The 19,269-nt window shown below is 39.5% G+C and overlaps 1 protein-coding gene across 8 annotated transcripts in view; it reads right to left on the bottom strand.

Moving 5' to 3' along the window:
* Positions 1-19,269, bottom strand: part of AHCYL2 (adenosylhomocysteinase like 2) — a 165,089-nt gene that overhangs the window by 31,894 nt on the left and 113,926 nt on the right. For 3 of the 8 annotated variants that reach the window (XM_059171824.1, XM_059171827.1, XM_059171826.1), the window contains 3 exons: positions 12,694-12,805; positions 3,824-3,967; positions 3,264-3,364 (listed from right to left, as the gene is read on the bottom strand). In XM_059171824.1, coding sequence (XP_059027807.1) covers positions 3,264-3,364; positions 3,824-3,967; positions 12,694-12,805 — 357 coding nt within the window. Of the gene's footprint in view, positions 1-3,263; positions 3,365-3,823; positions 3,968-12,693; positions 12,806-15,741; positions 15,936-19,269 lie in introns of those variants that run through there. The other 5 variants (XM_059171825.1, XM_059171831.1, XM_059171829.1 and 2 more) reach the window with 3 other exon arrangements.

Genomic DNA, 19,269 nt, shown 5'->3' with positions numbered 1-19,269 from the left:
CAAGTAGGCAGAGAGGCAGGCGGGGGGTGGGGTGGGGTGGGGTGGGGGGACACAGGGAAGCAGGCTCCCCGCTGAGCAGACAGCCCAATGCAGGACTTGGGCTCCATTCCCAGGACACCAAGACCATGACCTAAGCCAAAGGCAGAGGCTTTAACCCACTGAGCCACTCAGGCGCCCCTCCTTACTACCTTTCAACATTTGATACCATATTTTTTCCCTCTCATTTTATTTTTCACCATAAAGAATTTCTGAATTCGTATAGCTAGGATTCTCAAATTTGTCAAACAAAAGAATACTGATACTCACCTACAGAGCAATATAAATTAACTAGAAAAGAAAAATAACTGGGGCCAAGAACATAAGAACGGTTCAAAGAATTCTAAATCATGGGGCGCCTGGGTGGCTCAGTGGGTTAAAGCCTCTACCTTCGGCTCCCAGGGTCCTGATCCCAGGGTTCTGGGATCGAGCCTCACGTCGGGCTCTGTGCTCAGCAGGGAGCCTGCTTCCTCCCCTCTCTCTCTCTGCCTGCCTCTCTGCCTACTTGTGATTTCTCTCTCTCTGTAAAATAAATAAAATCTTAAAAAAAAAAAAAAAAGAATTCTAAATCAAGACTGCTGGCTGTTAGGGCTCAAGCAGAAGTGAATGCAGGTAGAAGTGGAAGGAGGAGAGAGCTTAGAAGCTGGTTTAACCCGACTTTCAATCATCACTATTTAGAGAGAATAGCAAAGAAATTTGGTTATTAGAAGGAACTATGGAAACACGCCTAAAAAATATAAATAGATCCAAGTCCATTAGAAACATGGATGGGAAACCATTAACTATGATAGTTACTTCTGGAACATGGTATTATAGGAGATTGCCTTTCATGCTAATGACTGTGGTAATGACTGAGTATTATAAAATGAATATGAACTACTTTTGTAATCAGAAAAAGAAAGTCGAGATGAAAAACAAAGCAAAATTCCTTTGTAATTATTTTTTAAAGGAAAAAGAAAAAATATGGGGAGGGAAAAATAAAATAATATTAAAAATTGGTAAACTAATTTTGATTACTCCATTCAAGAGAAAATAAAAGGGAACCCTGAAAGGTGGTAATGTTTGGTGAGCCGGGGGGTAAAAAAGAAACTAGATATAATTTAGCAACATGAGACAGTACAGAGCACTTACTATTTTAAGCCGCCACACTTAAGTCTCATGTCCCTGACTGGGGAAGCCCAAAAAAGATTCCAAGAGAGTTTCTGCCTTGATTCATTAGTCTTTGGCTCCAAAAAGAGACAGCTTTTCAATTTATTACATTAATTTTGGGCAGTCAAGGTATTTTTTTCCCTTAGAGAACATGTAATCCAGAAAGTCTCATGGTAAAGATGTTCACAGTTGCTGTCTGGGTCTTAAGGACTCTCTGCTGTACTTAATCAGGAATGTGGCCATATAAATAAGTGTTATGCTTCAGGAGACAATCTTCTGAAAGTTGATCTAACCATACAGTTGACCTGAGTCTTATAAATCATACAAAAGATTTCAGATGAATTCTTGATACATCAATTTCCTGTACTGGTCTCATTATGGTTGGCAATTCAATATCTCTTACATCTTTGATGAGGGCTCTGAATCAGTGGTTCTCAACAGAGGAGTGCTGGAAAACTGTGGGGGCATTTCTGATTGTTACAATAATTGGGAGGGGAATGCTCCTGGCATTTAGTGATCAGGACCAAAGGTTTTGATATTTTGAAAGTACAGAGACAGTCTCTTACAACAAAACCAACAGAAACCACACCACATTTAGTAGTTTTCAAATGTTCTCACATGTGTGAAAAACCTATTTATAATTATCTAAGTTTAGAACCTTATTCCACGTCACATGTCAATACAAAATAATAATAACTTTTCCAGGAATGCAACAAGTGTGTAAATTAAGAGAAAACACACACTTTTTGTTGTTGTTTAGAAATTTTAAAAATTGTTTACAGTTCATTATGATTCAAAAAATCATATAATTTGGCAATGCCAATCTGACACTCTAGAACCAGTAACCAGTAATCAGTAACCAGTATCCCCATCTACATCTGTGGCATTCTCATCTAAATAATGTTATAAGGAAGTACAAATATCAAAGTATTTCACTATGCTTGTGCCCAAGCATTTACATACCAAAAACACATTTTTTTATTATAAATTACTTTTCTTTTATTCCTCCTTCAAATTTCAGTTAAGATTTTATTTTAATTTTAAAAAATATGTACTGAGGTATGTTTTATTTGAATCTTATTCTAAGTTAACATGAGACATTGCAAAAATATTTTTAATATTTTTATAAAAAGGAGACACTGAATCTGATAGGGGTGAGACTCGCTGGTCTAAATGAATCATGATAACCCCAGTCCTCTCAGCAGGACTGGTGGGCCATAGGCATGTGACCCAGTTCAATGACACATGATCGAATATCTTGCTCTTGGGGAAGAGGAAGAAACGATCCTTATTCTTCATGTTAATTTGTGATGGCTCAAAGAGCTGTAATCATCTTTCTATGTACCTGAGGATGAAATAAGTGACAAGGCAGCTCCAAGAAAATCAGACAGATGAACCTGGAGCCCTGAGATCCCACATCTAAAGTCCACCTTACCTCTGGACTTCTAGCTATGGAATATAATAAATTCCTTTATGTATGAGCCAGGTTGAATCAGGTTTTCTCTCACTTGCAGCTAAAAGCAACCAAAGAGAGCTGCCTCATAGAAATGACACTGGAGGGGTGCCTGGGTGGCTCAGTGGGTTAAGCCTCTGCCTTTGGCTCAGGTCATGACCCCAGGGTTCTGGGATCGAGCCCCACATTGGGTTTCTGCCCAGCTGGGAGCCTGCTTCCCACCCCACCCCCTCGCCTGCCTCTCTGCCTACTTGTAATCTCTCTGTTAAATAAATAAATAAAATCTTTAAAAGAAAGAAAGAAAGAAATGACACTGGAAGGGAAGATAAGGGGAAAGCAGTGCAGCACAGCGAAAGCATAAACTTGGGACTCATATATTGAAGTTCAAATCCAAATTCTATGATTTACTAGCTATATAACCTTGGACAAAGTACTTAAAACACTCTGAGCCCTAGCTTCCTCATTTGTAAAGTAGAAACAGGAATACCTGCTTTACCTGGCCATTTTGAGGATTAATAAACTAATACTTATTAAGTTCTTAACCCGCTGCTTGGCATGCTGCAATCACTCAACAGCTGGTGGCTATTATTAACTATTATTATGTGGAGAAGGAAAAAGAACTCACAGCAGTCTGAGCAGTGATGTGTGTGCAACCCACAATTTTGGCTCCAGCCAAAGGTTTTTCTCCTTGAGCTCTCTTCCTCAAAGCCATCAGTGCAGGCATTTCTGAAAAAGCACAAAACATACACAGCACTATTAGAGAGGAGGGAATGAGACAGAAAGAATAAACAGAAGAACTTACTCTCTTAAGAGAAGATTCTTCCCCTGATCAGGTTCTTTGTTAGATTGGGCTTCTCAAGGGATCAAGACATTGAACCTGATTCTTCATTCTAAGAGGCCTGCAGAGGCAAATGCTCCAGAGTTCGGATGCTCTATATCCCAGTCCTCCTCATCTACTCTCTTTCCCTTTTCCTGGTATCGGAGGAGCTCCTTGTAGAGTCAACTCCACCAGAGTTGACTCCCTCCCCACAGTGTTTTTCCAAGTTCAGATTTCTTTTGTAGTAAGTATTCTGTAAAACCACACTTAAATTTCTCAAGCGACTAGACCCCAGGACATAAAAAGGGATTAACATGGACAAAAAGACCTAGGCAACCTAAGAAGGAAAAAGTGCTGGCTTTCTTTACCTTGTTCGGCAATTTCAATTTCTCTTCGTCCAAACTCTGCCTGTTTGATGTTCTTGACACAGAAGTCACTGCTTCCCTTCGAGTTCTTTTGCTGCTTATCCCTAGGAGAGGTCTCATCATCAGAGCTATCTGTATAGGAAGCCGCTGAAATGACAGAATAAAAAACCCTCAGGGAGACGAACAGCTTCCTCTAAAATACCAAACCATGGGGTGAACTGAGGCTTCCCGGGTCACCCACCACCACACAGGTGTACACCTTGATGGCAGACACCTAACCTGGCAGTCTGGAGCTGCCTCAACCACCTCCTGTGGAAAGTGCTAGCCACAAGTCAGAAAGAGGAAGCCAGAGGGCACCTGGGTGGCTCAGTTGGTTGAGTGACTGCCTTTAGCTCAGGTCATGATCCCGGACTTCCAGGATCGAGTCCCGCATCGGGCTCCCAGCTCCTTGGGGAGTCTGCTTCTCCCTCCAACCTTCTCCTCTCTCATGCTCTCTCTCAAATAAATAAATAAAATCTTAAAAAAAAAAAAAAAAAAAAAAAAAGGAAGCCAGAGAGGTTGCCAAAGACATCCCCCCTAGCATTAATGTGGAATCTGGGGCTAATGATCTTCAGAACGCGAGAGCTCCCTGAATATGCAAAAAGAAAGAGGTTACACCACAATAGCAATAGATTGAAGTTCTTAGTGCAAGATCATGGTCATTAACCTATGGGATTCTTGGATCCAAGCTACCCTTCTCTGTCTGCTGCTTAGATGCCTGTTTTAATTTGTGTTTTAGCACAATAACTGAACAGATAAGACCTAGAGAACCCATGGGAAAGTAATTAAGAACTGCACAAAAAGTGTTTGTCTGACACAACAGAGCCTTCTTTTGAAGACTGGCTCTGATGAGGCTGAATATGCCTGCAGACCCAATTAGATATTGACAATGAAGTATTCAGTGTGCTCTCCCTTCTTGCCGGCCTCAGTGGGCCTGGCAGTAGGCATTTTAGGTACCCAAAGAAGTGCATAAATCCTCCTTTGGTATACTAAAATGTCCTGATGATTAATCCACTTAGCAATACATGCTAGAAGGTGGAAGGTCTCAGACTTGTGATGGTGGCTAACGGGCAACTGCTGCTACTCACATGTTTAGCTGAGGTCTTTTGTCTTCATACGATTCTGTAGTTGCTAATCATTTGCTAGATGTTTTAATTTCCTTCCATGATTTATATTTAAGTTTTGGAGGATAGTTTCTTCCTAAGTGGTCCTCAAGGTTTGTTGTGGGGTTTTTTGTTTTGTTTTTAAATTGTTAAAAAAAAATTTTTTTTTAATTTTTTGAGGGGCCAGGGAGGTTGGAGGATATAAAGGCACTACATATCTCTCAATGGGATAAGAAGTACTTCCATCACATTTGGTGGGGGGAAAGCTGTAAACACTCAGATCTCCTAAGGTCTATGGTGCTCTGATCTACTTACATCCGGAGAATTAAGGCATTTCTGGGATTTCTTAGCAAAGGATCTATATCTGGGAGAGCTGTAAAAGGCAAGTCTGACCTTGCCCAGTTAATCGGGCATGGCACTACAAAATGTTTGGGCAGCAGGGGCCTGAGTGTCTCTCCTGGAGCTGGAAAACTGCCCTAGAGCAAAGTCCTAACACGAGGCAACAAGAATGAACACGGGCACCAAGGGAGGTGAAGGAATTAGTAAATCCCCAAAGGACTTTTGTTCTTGAAAGGAATTAATCTGTATAAAGAGTCTGTGGTTCTCCCTCCTAGGGTGAGCAAGAGTTCAAAGTACCTTTGGCAACAGAGCCCAGAAACAGCTTCCTGGGCAGTCATCTGTTTCACTAATCAATACTCAGAAATAGCTTATATGCTGGAGGCTTAGGGGAACCATGCTTCTGCCACCTGAGGGAAGAAAGATAATGGCCATCCTTAATCTTGACCATAATTTATAGCATAACTGCTTTTGAAGAAAGTGTTTACATTCAGAATATCCTGAAATTTCAAATCGTTTTCTAGAGGCATAATGATTTCTATGTTCTCCAAAGGCCATTTATATAGTGGGTATGTGTTCTGGAGTCAGACAGATTTTGAAGTCTCAGTCTCTGTTTCTGGGTATAGAAAAGGTGTTCCAGAACCTGATTAATAGGATTATTAATTCCTTCACGAATCCAGTCATTCACACATTCAGTTGTTCATTCAACAAATTTTTATTTTGTGTCTACTGTATACCAGGCAGAGTCTAAGTACTGAGTATAGAGAGCAAATATGGATTGTCTTTATCTTCATGGAGTTTTCAGTCTAATAGGTAAGTCAGACATGAAATAATTACAAAATTAATTAGAGATTTTCTTTTCCTATGGTTGTAATATGTACTACGAAGCTGACTGTAAAATAAGAAGACGTAACTTTCAGAGTCAAGTTGTTGAGAAGATTAAATAAGATAATGTAAGTATAGAGCTTAGTGCAATGCTTGGTATATAGTAATTAAGCACTCAATAAATGACACCTGATATTATTGTTGGCTTTTGCGAATATTTTTAATTTAATACCAGTTATAACATTTTTAAAGTTTCTTACTCAGGGTCAGGATTTTGAATGGGAAAGAAATGACATGCATACAATATTATTTAGCAGTTTCTTTTTCTTCTACCTCCATCATCTACTAACCTAACCAAGCAGCAGGTGGCTGGCTGGCAGGGAGGAAAAAGGTTGAAACTGGAGTCCTAACTCTACCCAGAACAGCATTCCTTTCCTATGCCTCTCCAGCTTCTAAGGATGAGTCAGGGTAAAAACACACACACACACACACACACACACACACACACACAAACAACAACAAAAATAACCCCCCAAATTTCCTCTTTGAAAAAGCACTCCAATTTTTGGCTTCAGTCGTTTTTTTTCTCTCTCAAGAAGAAATTATTATACCACCTCCCTACTCTAAAAAAAACCTCCACAAATACAGTATTTTTTTTTCGTAGTAGTCAACTGATTATAGTTAGCTCAATGTTTTTATTTGAGCCACAGAGATTTGTTTTCAAAGAGTCCTTTGTGCAGACCTGTTATCAGGTGAGAAACAAAAGTATCAGTTGTCTAGATTGTACTAATATGTGAATGCAAAATGGCTGATAGACCCAAACCAAGAGAGGGTATTTCTGCAAACACAATGGAAAGATTATTCATGAACTAGCATGATATTTGCTTTTTGAATCCATACTTATTTCTGTCACTATATTTAAAGTAGCACATTCATGAAACTATCTCAGATAGCATCAAAGGTTTTTTCCTAAGAAAATTTAGAGAAACCCAACACATATATAATATATACACATGTTTGCATAGTTTCTAAGATGTTTACAGCTGTCACACTCTGAAGCCCAGAGCCATAATTCAATTAAAAATGAACAACTGATAATCAAGGCAATAACCAACTGAAGTACAGCGTGAGCTCTAGCTTTACCTCTAATTGGTTGTGACCAATTTTCAGCTTATCCAACTGTAAAATTGGGAGTTGACGGATCTCTCCCCCATGCTCTTTCTTTCTCCTAACTATCTCCACCACAAAAATCTCATGAATAAATGAGAGTACAAAAAGGGTTCAATTTCTAGGCAGAAAAGTAATATAAAGTACAATATAACTTCACATGGGGAGTTCTCTTGTTTCATGATATCCCAGAATCAAAATATAACTCTTGAATCACTAATCTGTAATCTATCCCATAGAACATGCAAACATATGTTCTATGGCTCAAGCCTGATGAAGCCTTACCTCCTAGCAGCTGTGATATTAAGGGTTACTGCTAGGAGAAGAAGTAGTCAGACTCCCAGATGAATTAGTCCTATTAGACTATTTTAAGTCAGACAATTCCTCTTGGGCCCAATCTATTCATTTGGCAATGGAAATAACAGTAGGGACGTGGGTCAATGTACAGCAGATTTCACTGATGAATAACACTCTAGAAATATGTGAAAAGCTATGCTAGCAACCAAAATACAAACAAACAAAACTTTGTTATTTGGAAAAATCTGAAAATAATTTTTTAAGTTTTATAAGAACCAATTATGAATGAAGGGACTTCAGTCTTCCTTTCTTATCTTTAACCAATTAACTCACTGCAAAGGCAGCTTTTTTAGAAATATATCACTGAGAATGATTTGACTTTGAAAAACTCTCTTCTGCTCATTTGTTTTTATGAGGTTCTGTACTTTAGGAAAGAGTTTTCAGAAGTTTATTTCTTATAAAGAATTTCAGGAACAATCCAGAAATTTTAGGAATTAATGTAGCTCTTTTCAACCTGGGTTCCACTAGAATTAAGCCTTAATGCCTTGAAGCCTCCATAAAATATGGACTATTAAATTAAATTATTAAATTAAATTCTCTCCTATCCATCTGAAAGGGTGCTAGTCATGAACCATCCTTCGGAGAACTGAGAAAACAATGTCTCCAGTTCTTTTCTGTGTTCTGTGATTCTGATGAGGAGCCCTGCTTGAGAAAGATTGATACAGGCTTCTAAATGCAAGCATAGCAAAACTTAGCACCAGGATCTTTAGGCAGAGAGAACAGGCCACAGACTACCCAAACCTCCAAATAACTTCAGCAAAACAAACATTCTGGGTAGAGAGGTACCTTTTTTTTGAAAGGTCATAAACCTTCTTCTAGCTGTTCACATACAGAGTATATCAGAGACCTCAACAAGAATATGAAGTAAAAGGGCGCCTGGGTGGCTCAGTGGGTTAAAGCCTCTGCCTTTGGCTCAGGTCATGATCCCAGAGACCTGGGATCGAGCCCCGCATCGGGCTCTCTGCTCGGCGGGGAGCCTGTTTCCTCCTCTCTCTCTCTCTGCCTGCCTCTCTGCCTACTTGTAATCTCTGCCTGTCAAATAAATAAATAAAATCTTAAAAAAAAAAAAAAAAAAGAATATGAAGTAAAGGGCTGGACACCTTTCACCAATATTTAGTTATCAAGCACCTCTCATGTGTCAAGTATTTCTAAAGGTTGGTAATAGAAAAGTACAAAACAGCCAAATCTCTGTTCTCATGGATCTCTTATTCAAGTAAGGGGAGAAACAATAATAAATTAGTAAAATACATAGTATGTTGTATGATAATAAGTGCTATGGAGAAAAATAAAGGAGGAAACTTTGAGGCTTAACCCACTGAGCCACCCAGGCGCCCCCATGGGAGGAAACTTTGATAGGGAATGTTGGGTGGGGTATTTGTACAATTTTGAGAACCAGGATAGGCCTCAATGAGAATGTAATCTTTAGTTAAGAACTGAATCAGGTAGGATGCCCAGCTAGGCTACCTCAGAGCATCCCAGGCAAAGGAAATAGCAAATGCAAAGACCTTAACTCAGGAGAGCGCCTGGCATGTTTTGAAATAACAAAACAGCAGTAAGGAGCCTAATATGGCTGGAGTGAAACCTCTAGCTGGAAGAGGAGGGAAGTCTGGGAAGGAAGCAATGCAATTAGAAACGTGATGGGATAGGGAGACAAACCATAAAAGACTCAATACCAAAAAACAGACTGAGAGTTGCTGGGGGGAGGGGGGACGGGGGAGGGCGGTGGGGATATGGACATTGGGGAGGGTATGTGCTATGATGAGTGCTGTGAAATGTGTAAACCTGGTGATTCACAGACCTGTACCCCTGGGGATAAAAATACATTATATGTTTATTTAAAAAAAAAAACATAATGGGATGATATAGGGCTGTGTAGACCACTGTTAAGAACTTTAGTCTTTACTCTGAGTGAAACTCGGAAGCATTAGAGGGTTTGGAGGGGAGAACTGATATGACCTGACTTATTTCAAGAGAATGAATCTGGCTGTAGTGCAGTGAATAAACTAAAGAGGGGCAAGCTTGGAACTCAGGAGCTCAGTTTTTAAGACACTGGAGATGCCTATAAAACATCCAAGTGAAAGGACTGAGCAGGTAATTGAATATATGGATCTAGTGTGTAGGGGAGAGATCTGAGGCTGAGGCTCAAACGTTAATACATAGTATTTAAAATTATGAGGCTACATGAACTCATGTAGGGGGAATATAAACAGAGAGGAGATCCAAGAATCAGTCTTGAGGCTCTCCAATGCTACTACTTTCTATAGTCACTTAAATGATAATGTATACTGAAAATGGGTTCCAAGTTTTTATTGACATGCATTTGCATATCTTCCTGTATTTAGAAAGCTATAAGTCAATTCCATATTCCTGGCTTTTCATTTGATCGATATAGGGCATTTTCTGTCTCATCTCATGTTAACTTCTCATTGTGAACTTCTCATTGTAACTCTCGCTTATGAACACCACAGGCAGAAAGAGTTTTTCAAGACCACACAAAAACATCACCCATGGATCAAAGCCTAGAAAGTAGGTCTCTACTAACTCCCACACCAGGCCCTGCCCATTGTTCATGTGAAAAAAACAAAAACAAAAACAAAGCAAGGTAATGGAGTTTATGAAATAGCTGCAAAAGAAGCAAACATCCGGGCACCTGGGTGGCTCAGTTGGTTAAGCATCCGGCTGTTGATTTCGGCTCAGGTCATGATCTTGGGGTGGGAGGAATTGGGTTCTGTGCTCAGCTGAGATTCTCTTCCTCTCCCTCTGCCCCTCACTCACACCCCCCCACACTCTCTCTCTCTCTCTCTCTCTCTCTCAAATAAATAAATAAATAAATCTTAAAAAAAAAAAAAAAGGAGCGGGGCACCTGGGTGGCTCAGTGGGTTAAAGCCTCTGCCTTCCACTCAGGTCATGATCCCAGGGTCCTGGGATCAAGCCCTGCATCGGGCTGTCTGCTCTGCGGAGAGCCTGCTTCCTCCTCTCTCTCTCTCTGCCTGCCTCTCTGCCTACTTGTGATCTCTGTCTGTCAAATAAATAAATAAAATCTTTAAAAAAAAAAAAAAGGAGCAAACATCATCTTACATTTCATTTTAAAAGCACTGAGTTTATGGAAATAGCACTTCCTATAAATTATTTCAGACTGTAAATGGAATATTACAGCCAAAGACATATTTTTAAAAGGACACTTAATCTTTAATTTATCCAGATAAGGATAACCAGGACAGTGGGATGCCCTGAAAGATTTTTTTTATTTCTATGTAAAATCATTAAATTCCAGGGATTATATGAGAGCTGATAGCTCTCATAACTAGATAAAGCAAGAATCGCCCTATCATCTAGAATGCTCCCAAAGAAACCAGATGGCCATTTGTCAGGGACACCAACAAGGTAATTCTAGCATGCAGTGGGAAGCTGAGTAATTGATCTTAAGTTATTTTCTATTTCCAGAATGGTTTGACTCCATGCTCTTGAACTTAATATTCTTCTTTTTTTTTTTTTTTAAGATTTTATTTATTTAACAGAGAGAGATCACAAGTAGGCAGAGAGGCAGGCAGAAAGCAGGTTCCCTGCTCAGCAGACAGCCCAGTGCGGGACTCGATCCCATGTTCTTGAGATCATGACCTGAGCCGAAGGCAGAGGCTTAACCCACTGAGTCACCCAGGCGCCCTGAACTTAATATTCTTAAATGGATATAGAAGGTTGACAATTTTTGACTATAAAAATGGCAACTTCATGTAGTTCAACCTAAAGGGTCCAAGTTTTCCAGGGTCAATATCACTTACCAATGAACTATAGCAGGCAAATATGTGTTCACTTAGAAACCAAGGGCATCAGTCATACTTTCTTGTTAAATAAATATTTTATAAGTGCCCTCCATACATGTAAGGGTTCATTAGGAAGGCAGGAAGATCTAGTGTGCAGGGAGAAGACTGAGCTGGCCTTAAAACTTAGTATAGTTACTGTTTGTATCAATCTTTGTATAGTATGTATAAACTCACAGTCTAAAATGTTACACATCATTTTACAATGCCCATTTTCTCAATTATTATGGCTTCCAGAGTTATATCAACTGGTTCATGAATGCTCAACTCTGGTTATTTTAGCAGAGTAAGATAGGTACACAATTTTTACACATATCTTTACACAGAAATCCATAGGGATTTACATCATTCTGTTTTGGGGGTAAGGAGGAGTAAAAAGAGAAATATAACAAGTGTAAATAATAATTCACCCAACCTAAAAGTTACAGCTTCCCAAACAAGCTTTCTACAACTTTATATAACAGATACTACTTTCCTATTTGTGTGAAGAACAAACAAAATTTTAGGTCACGATGAAAAATTTCTGAAGATGATTACTATTTATAATGTAAAGAGACAACTAGGGCAAACATTCAGCTTCCTATGATATTCCAACATAAGAGCAAAATAAAATAGCCCCATATGATCAGATACATAGCAGGCATTGCTGTACAAATGGTCAATGTCTTTAAGGGTGCTGTGTGGTAACAGCTCATCTGGCATTAAATGATAGCTTCAGAGACCATATATTTGAATTAATGCCACTGCAAAGGAAGGAAGGAGTGGCTTAGAAGAGAAAGCAAAGGGATCCCTAGAACTAGGACCCACTTGAATGTTTCCATTGTTTCTTGGTGCAATTAAGCCTTCCCCATTAATTTGCAAGTGCTAAATGGAGGGATGGGGAATTCCTCTTTTATTTTCAAAGAATGGAAAACAACACAAGTCTTTATACATGCTGTTCAATGAAGGTCATCAATAAGTTACATATGCCCACCCTCTGAAGAAATTAGAAATCAGGTTTGTTGATCACCCTCTTCTGCCTTTACTGGAAGAAGATATCTCTATTCAGTTCCTCTTTGAATCCTTAAGGAATCTAAAGGTTCCATCTAGAATTTTGGTCTAAATTTTGATTGAGAATCAAAGTGTCTATTTCATAGCACAGGTTGGATGGTACTTAAACGGACAGGAAGGTCCACTGATCACACTTAATTAGCCTCCACAGGTGGGTCCACAGCCGCTCAGTACCCACCTGAGCTGTAGCTGTCAGTAGATGACTGAGAAATGGAACGAGACAGAGAGCGACGTCCAATTTTGGTGGGACGTTTGTTGAATTCTTGCTTCTGGTCAGCAAATTGGATCTGCTAAGAAAAAGAATGCTAGTTATATAAAGGAAAACAACCTTCATTTTGAGATAGCAGTTGAAGGCTTGCATTATAGGATCTTACCTTCCTTTGTAGTTGATCTGATTGTACCAACCCATACTGGGAATGCTAAGACTTTTTGGAGAGAATCATTTTTTAAAAAAATTCTTTACCCATTATATTTCTATAAAATTTAAATCTTTAACCAACTCTGGCTATATAACTTTTACAATAGAATTGCAACAAAAAAGGAGAATGGGTTGTTCCGGTTAAAATAAATTTTTAGAAAGCTGAGTCATATTCCTTTCTATAGTTTTGCTGAAAATTAAAGCTGGAAAGAATCTTTGAGCCTATTTATCCTAATATTCACATATCTAGACAAGAAAACTGCAAGGTACAAAAAGATAAAGTGACTTGTCTACAGATTTTTAAATTTTCAGGAAATGGGATGGTAGAATGAAAAAAAAAGATAGGCTTTCCACTCAGAACTTTCTGAAACTGCATTCAAATCCTGACAATGCCACTCATTAGCTATGTGATTTTGGTCAAGGTGCTTTTGTGATCCTTTCTCATAAATACAGCAAAGACAAAAGTATTTACCTCACAAGTTTTAGAGAGGTTTAAGTGAAACAATACATGTAAACTATAAAACATTGCAATAGATTGAGTAAATCCATCCCCGACTCCCACTCCTACCATTCACTGTTCTTATAGTAAACATTTATTTATTGTTTTAAATGTTTAGTATCATAAAATACCTAAAAAATCACAAGACTGATTATCTGTTAACTATAACATAACAGATGTAAAAGGAGTAGATAGAGGACTGGACTGACTATGTATAGACAGCAATATTCTGGAGGATGCATTTTAGACCAATATCTGACAATTTTCTTATAATTTTATCTCTTTCTCCTACTGTTGGAGGTTCCAGCACTTTACGAAACAAAACTCATATAATTTATTCAACAAATGACGTTTTTCTTTCTCCCTAATTGAATGTCTGTATAATTGCTTCAGTAATTCTGGATCCAAGGGAGCATGGAGGCAGGAAGGATCAAAGATCTGACAACTACCTTTCATGTCAAAAAGATGGTTCCTTGGTGGGCAGAACACAGACACAGCCTAGCAGAATGAAAGCAACTGACGGCTCTGATTCCTGCAGTTAGAGGAAACTAGTGAGTCATTTGAATATTGAGAAGAGGAGACTCATACCAAACTGCATTAGCTTAGCACGCCTTTTAGGGGAATTCATAGCATTTTCATAGCTGTAACAACAAATGAAGCCTGTGTTAGTACTTTAGAGTTTGCAAATTGTTTTCAGTAATAGGAAAATTCATTGGCTCAGAAGCTCTTTGCAAAGTGAAAAATTGGCAAAATTGATTATTTTGCTAAAGTAGCAATTTATTTAAAAAAGATACAGTGCTCTTTCTATGCATTCCCACAGGATATACATGAACTTCCAGGTACTTCTCCTAGCCCAGCATTCTCACACTGAATATGAGTATCTACCTGTATCCTCCATAAAGACAGGAGCCATGCATCTTATTTACCCTTCTATCCTCAGGCACAAATGCCTGACACACGATAGGCAATCACACGCTCACACAATGAATCTGGGGCGCCTGGGTGGCTCAGTGGGTTAAGTCTCTGCCTTCGGCTCAGGTCATGATCTCAGGGTCCTGGGATCAAGCCCCACACTGGGCTCTCTGCTCAGCGGGGAGCCTATTTCCCCTCTTTCTCTGCCTGCCTCTCTGCCTACTTGTGATCTCTCTCTCTCTCTCTGTCAAATAAATAAATAAAATCTTAAACAAACAAACAATGAATCTGAAGTAGCCTGTTCTAGCTTCACTGTCTGTACTTGGTTGAATATTAAGGAAATATGGTAAGCAGAACCCAAATCTAAAGTTAAAAGCATTCTGGGGCGGGGGAAGCTAGGCAGGGGAAAGTGGGTGAGAAGACAGGGAGGAGGGACAGCAGTCAAGCTGAAAACTCTGGCTTTCATTTCATCACCCTTGTTCAAGACAATTATTATTATTTTTTTAAGAAGCCCGTCTAGGAAAAGGAGTAGTAATTGACTTCCAAAGGCCAGGATGAGTTACTAACTTCAGTAGTACCTACTTTGGGAAAAAAAAAAAAAAAGTAACAGATAAACCCTGCCTCAGATATGCTTCCCCCCAACCCACACACCACTAGAGGGGGCCAGCCACAATGCCTCTCTACATGTGAAGGATCAGGAGTGGGTGGGTGCACATCACTTGACCCCAATCACGCTAACCCGTGGAGCTATCTGGCTGCTCATCTTAATCCAGTTTCCCTAAACTGAGCTCTCTTTTCTCCAGTCTTCTCCATTACAGTAATTCTTCCCACCAGGTCTTTTGGCACTAAAGAAGACTATGCTACGCTAGCTTTCTCCACTTGAAAACATAGGGTTCTAAGTCTTATTTACTCATTAGATGCTGACCTCAAATTTAAGATAGAAGAGTATTAGGAGACTCACCACTTACATAGAATTAGTTATATATACTTTTCCCAAGAAATAAATGTTAATCGTTTACTGACGACCAGAACACATGGCTTAAGTAGGTCATCTCTGTTGCCCAATTCTCAATTCTCCTTAAATGTCATTACATTCTTCAACCCATAATACAGTCATCTCCCCCCACCCCCCGCCCAGGCAAAGTACTCTGGTACATTCCACCCCTATCTTTTCCACCTTGTGTGAAATCAGAGTCCTTTAAGTTAACCCACTTTTACCATTTCAGAGAGAACTGCCTAATTCCAACAGGCAAGGGAGGGAAAGAGAGTGTTAGGAGAGGGGCAGCTCACCTTATGCCAGAAGCAGGGATGAAAGCAGCAGAGGGAAAGAGCAGCTGGCCTATTACAATAATGGCTATCGCTGCAGCAAGCCTGGTTAAATAAGAGCTTAGCCTCACCTGGGCTTTAATCCCAGAGTTGCCATTGACAATGTATTTCTTCCTGTTGCCCAGCATAGTGACATTACCAGCCCTACTGCCACCTCTCCGGTCCGGGGACCCTCGTGGCTAGGCCTTTAAACTTTCCTCATCAGCAATTCTGTTGGCTCTGGTTCCAGCTAGGGTGGTTGGTTTTGTTGTTGTTGTTTTTTTTTTTTTTGGTTTTTTTTTTTTTTTTTTTTTTTTTTTGAGGCGGGGATGTGGGGGGGGGAGTGCTGCCCTTCCCTGGAATCCCTGAAGCAGCTCCAACAACCCCTCCAGCAGTAGAGCCCAACTTAATAAGGCATTTCTGTTAGTGGCTCATCAACCATTCCTAATTCTGGTAGCTGTTTTGCTTTTTTTTTTTTTTTTTTCCTAAACACCTAATTACACGGATCCTCTGACCTCTAAACCTTAACAAGTCCCTTGACAAGGCCCAACTTGCAGGCACATAACAATAGCTTATTTATATAACCCGTTCACTTTTTTGCCGGCTATAATTAACTTGCTAATTAGGTTCCTTTTTAACCTTACCTCCTCCTTTTCCATGTCAGATGATTTTAGTTAACCTAGTCTCATTAGAAATAAATTAACTAGAGTCACTAAAACAATGAGGGAATTTATTAAGAAGGTAAGAAAAAAACGGTGTCAAATGCTGAGGCAGCCTCTCTACGCTATACCGTGCCCTTGGGTTTGTCAGGCTGCAGGCACTGGTTTTAGCTCTGTCACCAAGGAAATCAACTCTCTCAGCCCATTTCTTTACTTTTAATTGTGCATCTTTTACATAGGTTTTGACTTATGGTTCCTAGTCCCATCTCAAGATTGTTGCTGATTAGGTGGTGAGTAACTCTGTTGTTTCTGAAATTTTTAAAAACCTGTGTGTTTTGTGGGAAGTGTGACTACAAAGGAGAATTTCCTATTTCCTCAGAGTCCCCAGAATCACAATGGCCTTGTTACATATCAAATAAAGAGTCAAATGAAAGGGCAAAGAATCACATTATTTATTTGCTGATTTCTGGACGGGGCCCAGTAAATAGGAAAGCTATATTCAACAGTATGTTATGGAGACAGGAGTGGGAATGTGATTTGAATTCTTCCTTTAAAAAAAAAAAAAGATTGGTTGTTGGGCACAAGAAAGAACATAAATGGTAGATTTTTTTTTTTAGGATAATCTTTACTTTGAGAGAAAAGATCTCAGAAGAATGGAATTAAGGGAAGAGAGCTAATATTTATTAAGTTCCTACTATGTATGCATAGCCCTGCATATATGTTGATTCTATTAATCAGTATAAGAATCTTACAAAGTAGGCATCATTATTCCCAACTGAAAAATTAGGGAAGAATTTATCTTAATCATAGAATTAGATTAGAGAACAAATGATTTGCTGGAGGTCTCACAGCAAGTCAGTGATGGGACTGGAACAGGAGCCTGTGTTTATGACAGAGCCAAAGTTTTTTCTACTACACCACACCTTATGATATTAATCAGAAGATGAAAAAAGTCCCCTGGTTCTTTTTTTTTTTTTTTTTTAAAGAATTTATTTATTTATTTGACAGAGAGAGAGATCACAAGTAGGCAGAGAGGCAGGCAGAGAGAGAGGAAGGGAAGCAGGCTCCCTGCTGAGCAGAGAGCCCGATGCGGGGCTCGATCCCAGGACCCTGAGATCATGACCTGAGCCGAAGGCAGAGGCTTTAACCCACTGAGCCACCCAGGCACCCCAAGTCCCCTGGTTCTAATCGTAGATATACTAGCCCCACCCCATTCCTCTTAATTTATCTTTAAAATTATTTGATTTTAAATTACACTTAAATAAATAAATTAATTAATTAAATTCTGCTTTAAATTTACTTTTTTTAAAAAAATATATTTTATTTAGTTATGTATTTGTCAGAGAGAGAGAGAGAGCCCAAGCAGGCAGAGTGGTAGGCAGAGGCAGAGAGAGAAGCAGACTCCCCGCTGAGCAAGGAGCCCGATGTGGGGCTCCATCCCAGGACCCTGGGATCATGACCTGAGCTGAAGGCAGCAGCTTAACCAACTGAGCCACCCAGGTGTCCCTAAATTTACTTTTTTATCAGACTGGGTCTCAGAAATGATATCAGCCCAGATGGTCTTGGGGCTCCAATCAAACAATTCTGAAATGACTACTCACAGACTAAAATCTAACAACTTTTTTTTTTTTTTAGATTTTTATTTATTTATTTGACAAAGAGAGAGAGAGAGAGGGAGAGAGAGAGAGGACACAAGCAGGAGAACAGCAGGCAGACGGAGAGAGAGAAGCAGGCTCTCTGTTGAGCAAGAAGCCTGACAGAGCTCTATCCCTGGATCCTGGGATCATGAGCCGAGCTGAAGGCAGTTGCTCAACCATCTGAGCCACCCAGGCACCCCTCTAATAGCTCTCTAACTGGCAACTTTGCCCAATGCCACTACCAAAAATTAAAACAGAAATTAACTGAACTCAAATATGATTCACCATCACCCATGACAATCCTGATCTCTTACTCATAATATCAGTCTTTTTCTGCTTGCAGAGTGAATCACTAAATTTCTGCCCTTCCTACTACACTCTCAGCTGGTTCTGGATTTTCCTCACTCAGATGAAAAGGAACTTGCTGGTCCAAGGCTTCACTGATGAGACAGACCTGAGCCAGAGGGAACAAAAGATCTATACTAAATCCAACTAGTAGACATTTAAGGACACTATTAATGACAGGAAAAGCCTTACTACTTAACAGGTTTATCTAACAAAGTAGTTCTCAAACTTCAGATGCATCAAAATCATGCACAGAGCTTATTAAAAGGCATTGCTAAGCCCCATCCCCAGAGTTTCTGGTTTAGTAAATCTGGGTGTGGCTAAAGATTTTGCATTTCCAACAAGCTCCCAGGTGATTTGATGCTGCTAGTCTGGGGACTACGCTTCAGAGAACCTCTGGTCTATCACTTACTCCAAGCATGAATAAAGCAGCCTTAATGTTCTTGACTCTCTCTCCTTAGCCAACCATTTTATCCTATTTGTGACTACAACCATAGACGCATATTCATAGGCAGAAAAGGACATTTGGAAGGTCAGAGAGTAGAATGAGGTGATCCTTTATACGCAACACAGGATATAAAGAGAACTGGGCCTAAATCTGATTTTCACAATTGAAGGCTGTTAAGAGCAGATGGTTAATACATTAAGAAAAATAGGACTCATGGGGAGGACAGACGATCTATTTACCCTACAGAGGATCAGGCCAAGAGAAAACAATTCCTTTTCAAGTACATAAAGTCATACTACAAAGGAAGATCACAAGTGGTTTTCTCTCTCTCCATTTCTTAACATTTCAGCACTTAACACTGGTAATCCTCATTTGTAAAATGGGAACAGTAATAGCTCCTTTGCCTGTCTCAAATGTGCACTGAGGAAATTTTTTAAATGATGTGTATAAGAGGGTTTTGGAGACCATGTAATGATACATAAATACAAAATATTAGCATTTTTATTCTTTAAGGTCAAAAGTTCTTCACCT

Source organism: Mustela lutreola, chromosome 4 (assembly GCF_030435805.1).
Source record: "Mustela lutreola isolate mMusLut2 chromosome 4, mMusLut2.pri, whole genome shotgun sequence".
NCBI classification, from domain to species: Eukaryota; Metazoa; Chordata; class Mammalia; order Carnivora; family Mustelidae; genus Mustela; species Mustela lutreola.
Note: the sequence above shows the minus strand (reverse complement) of the source record. Positions and strands in the feature narration are given on the sequence as shown.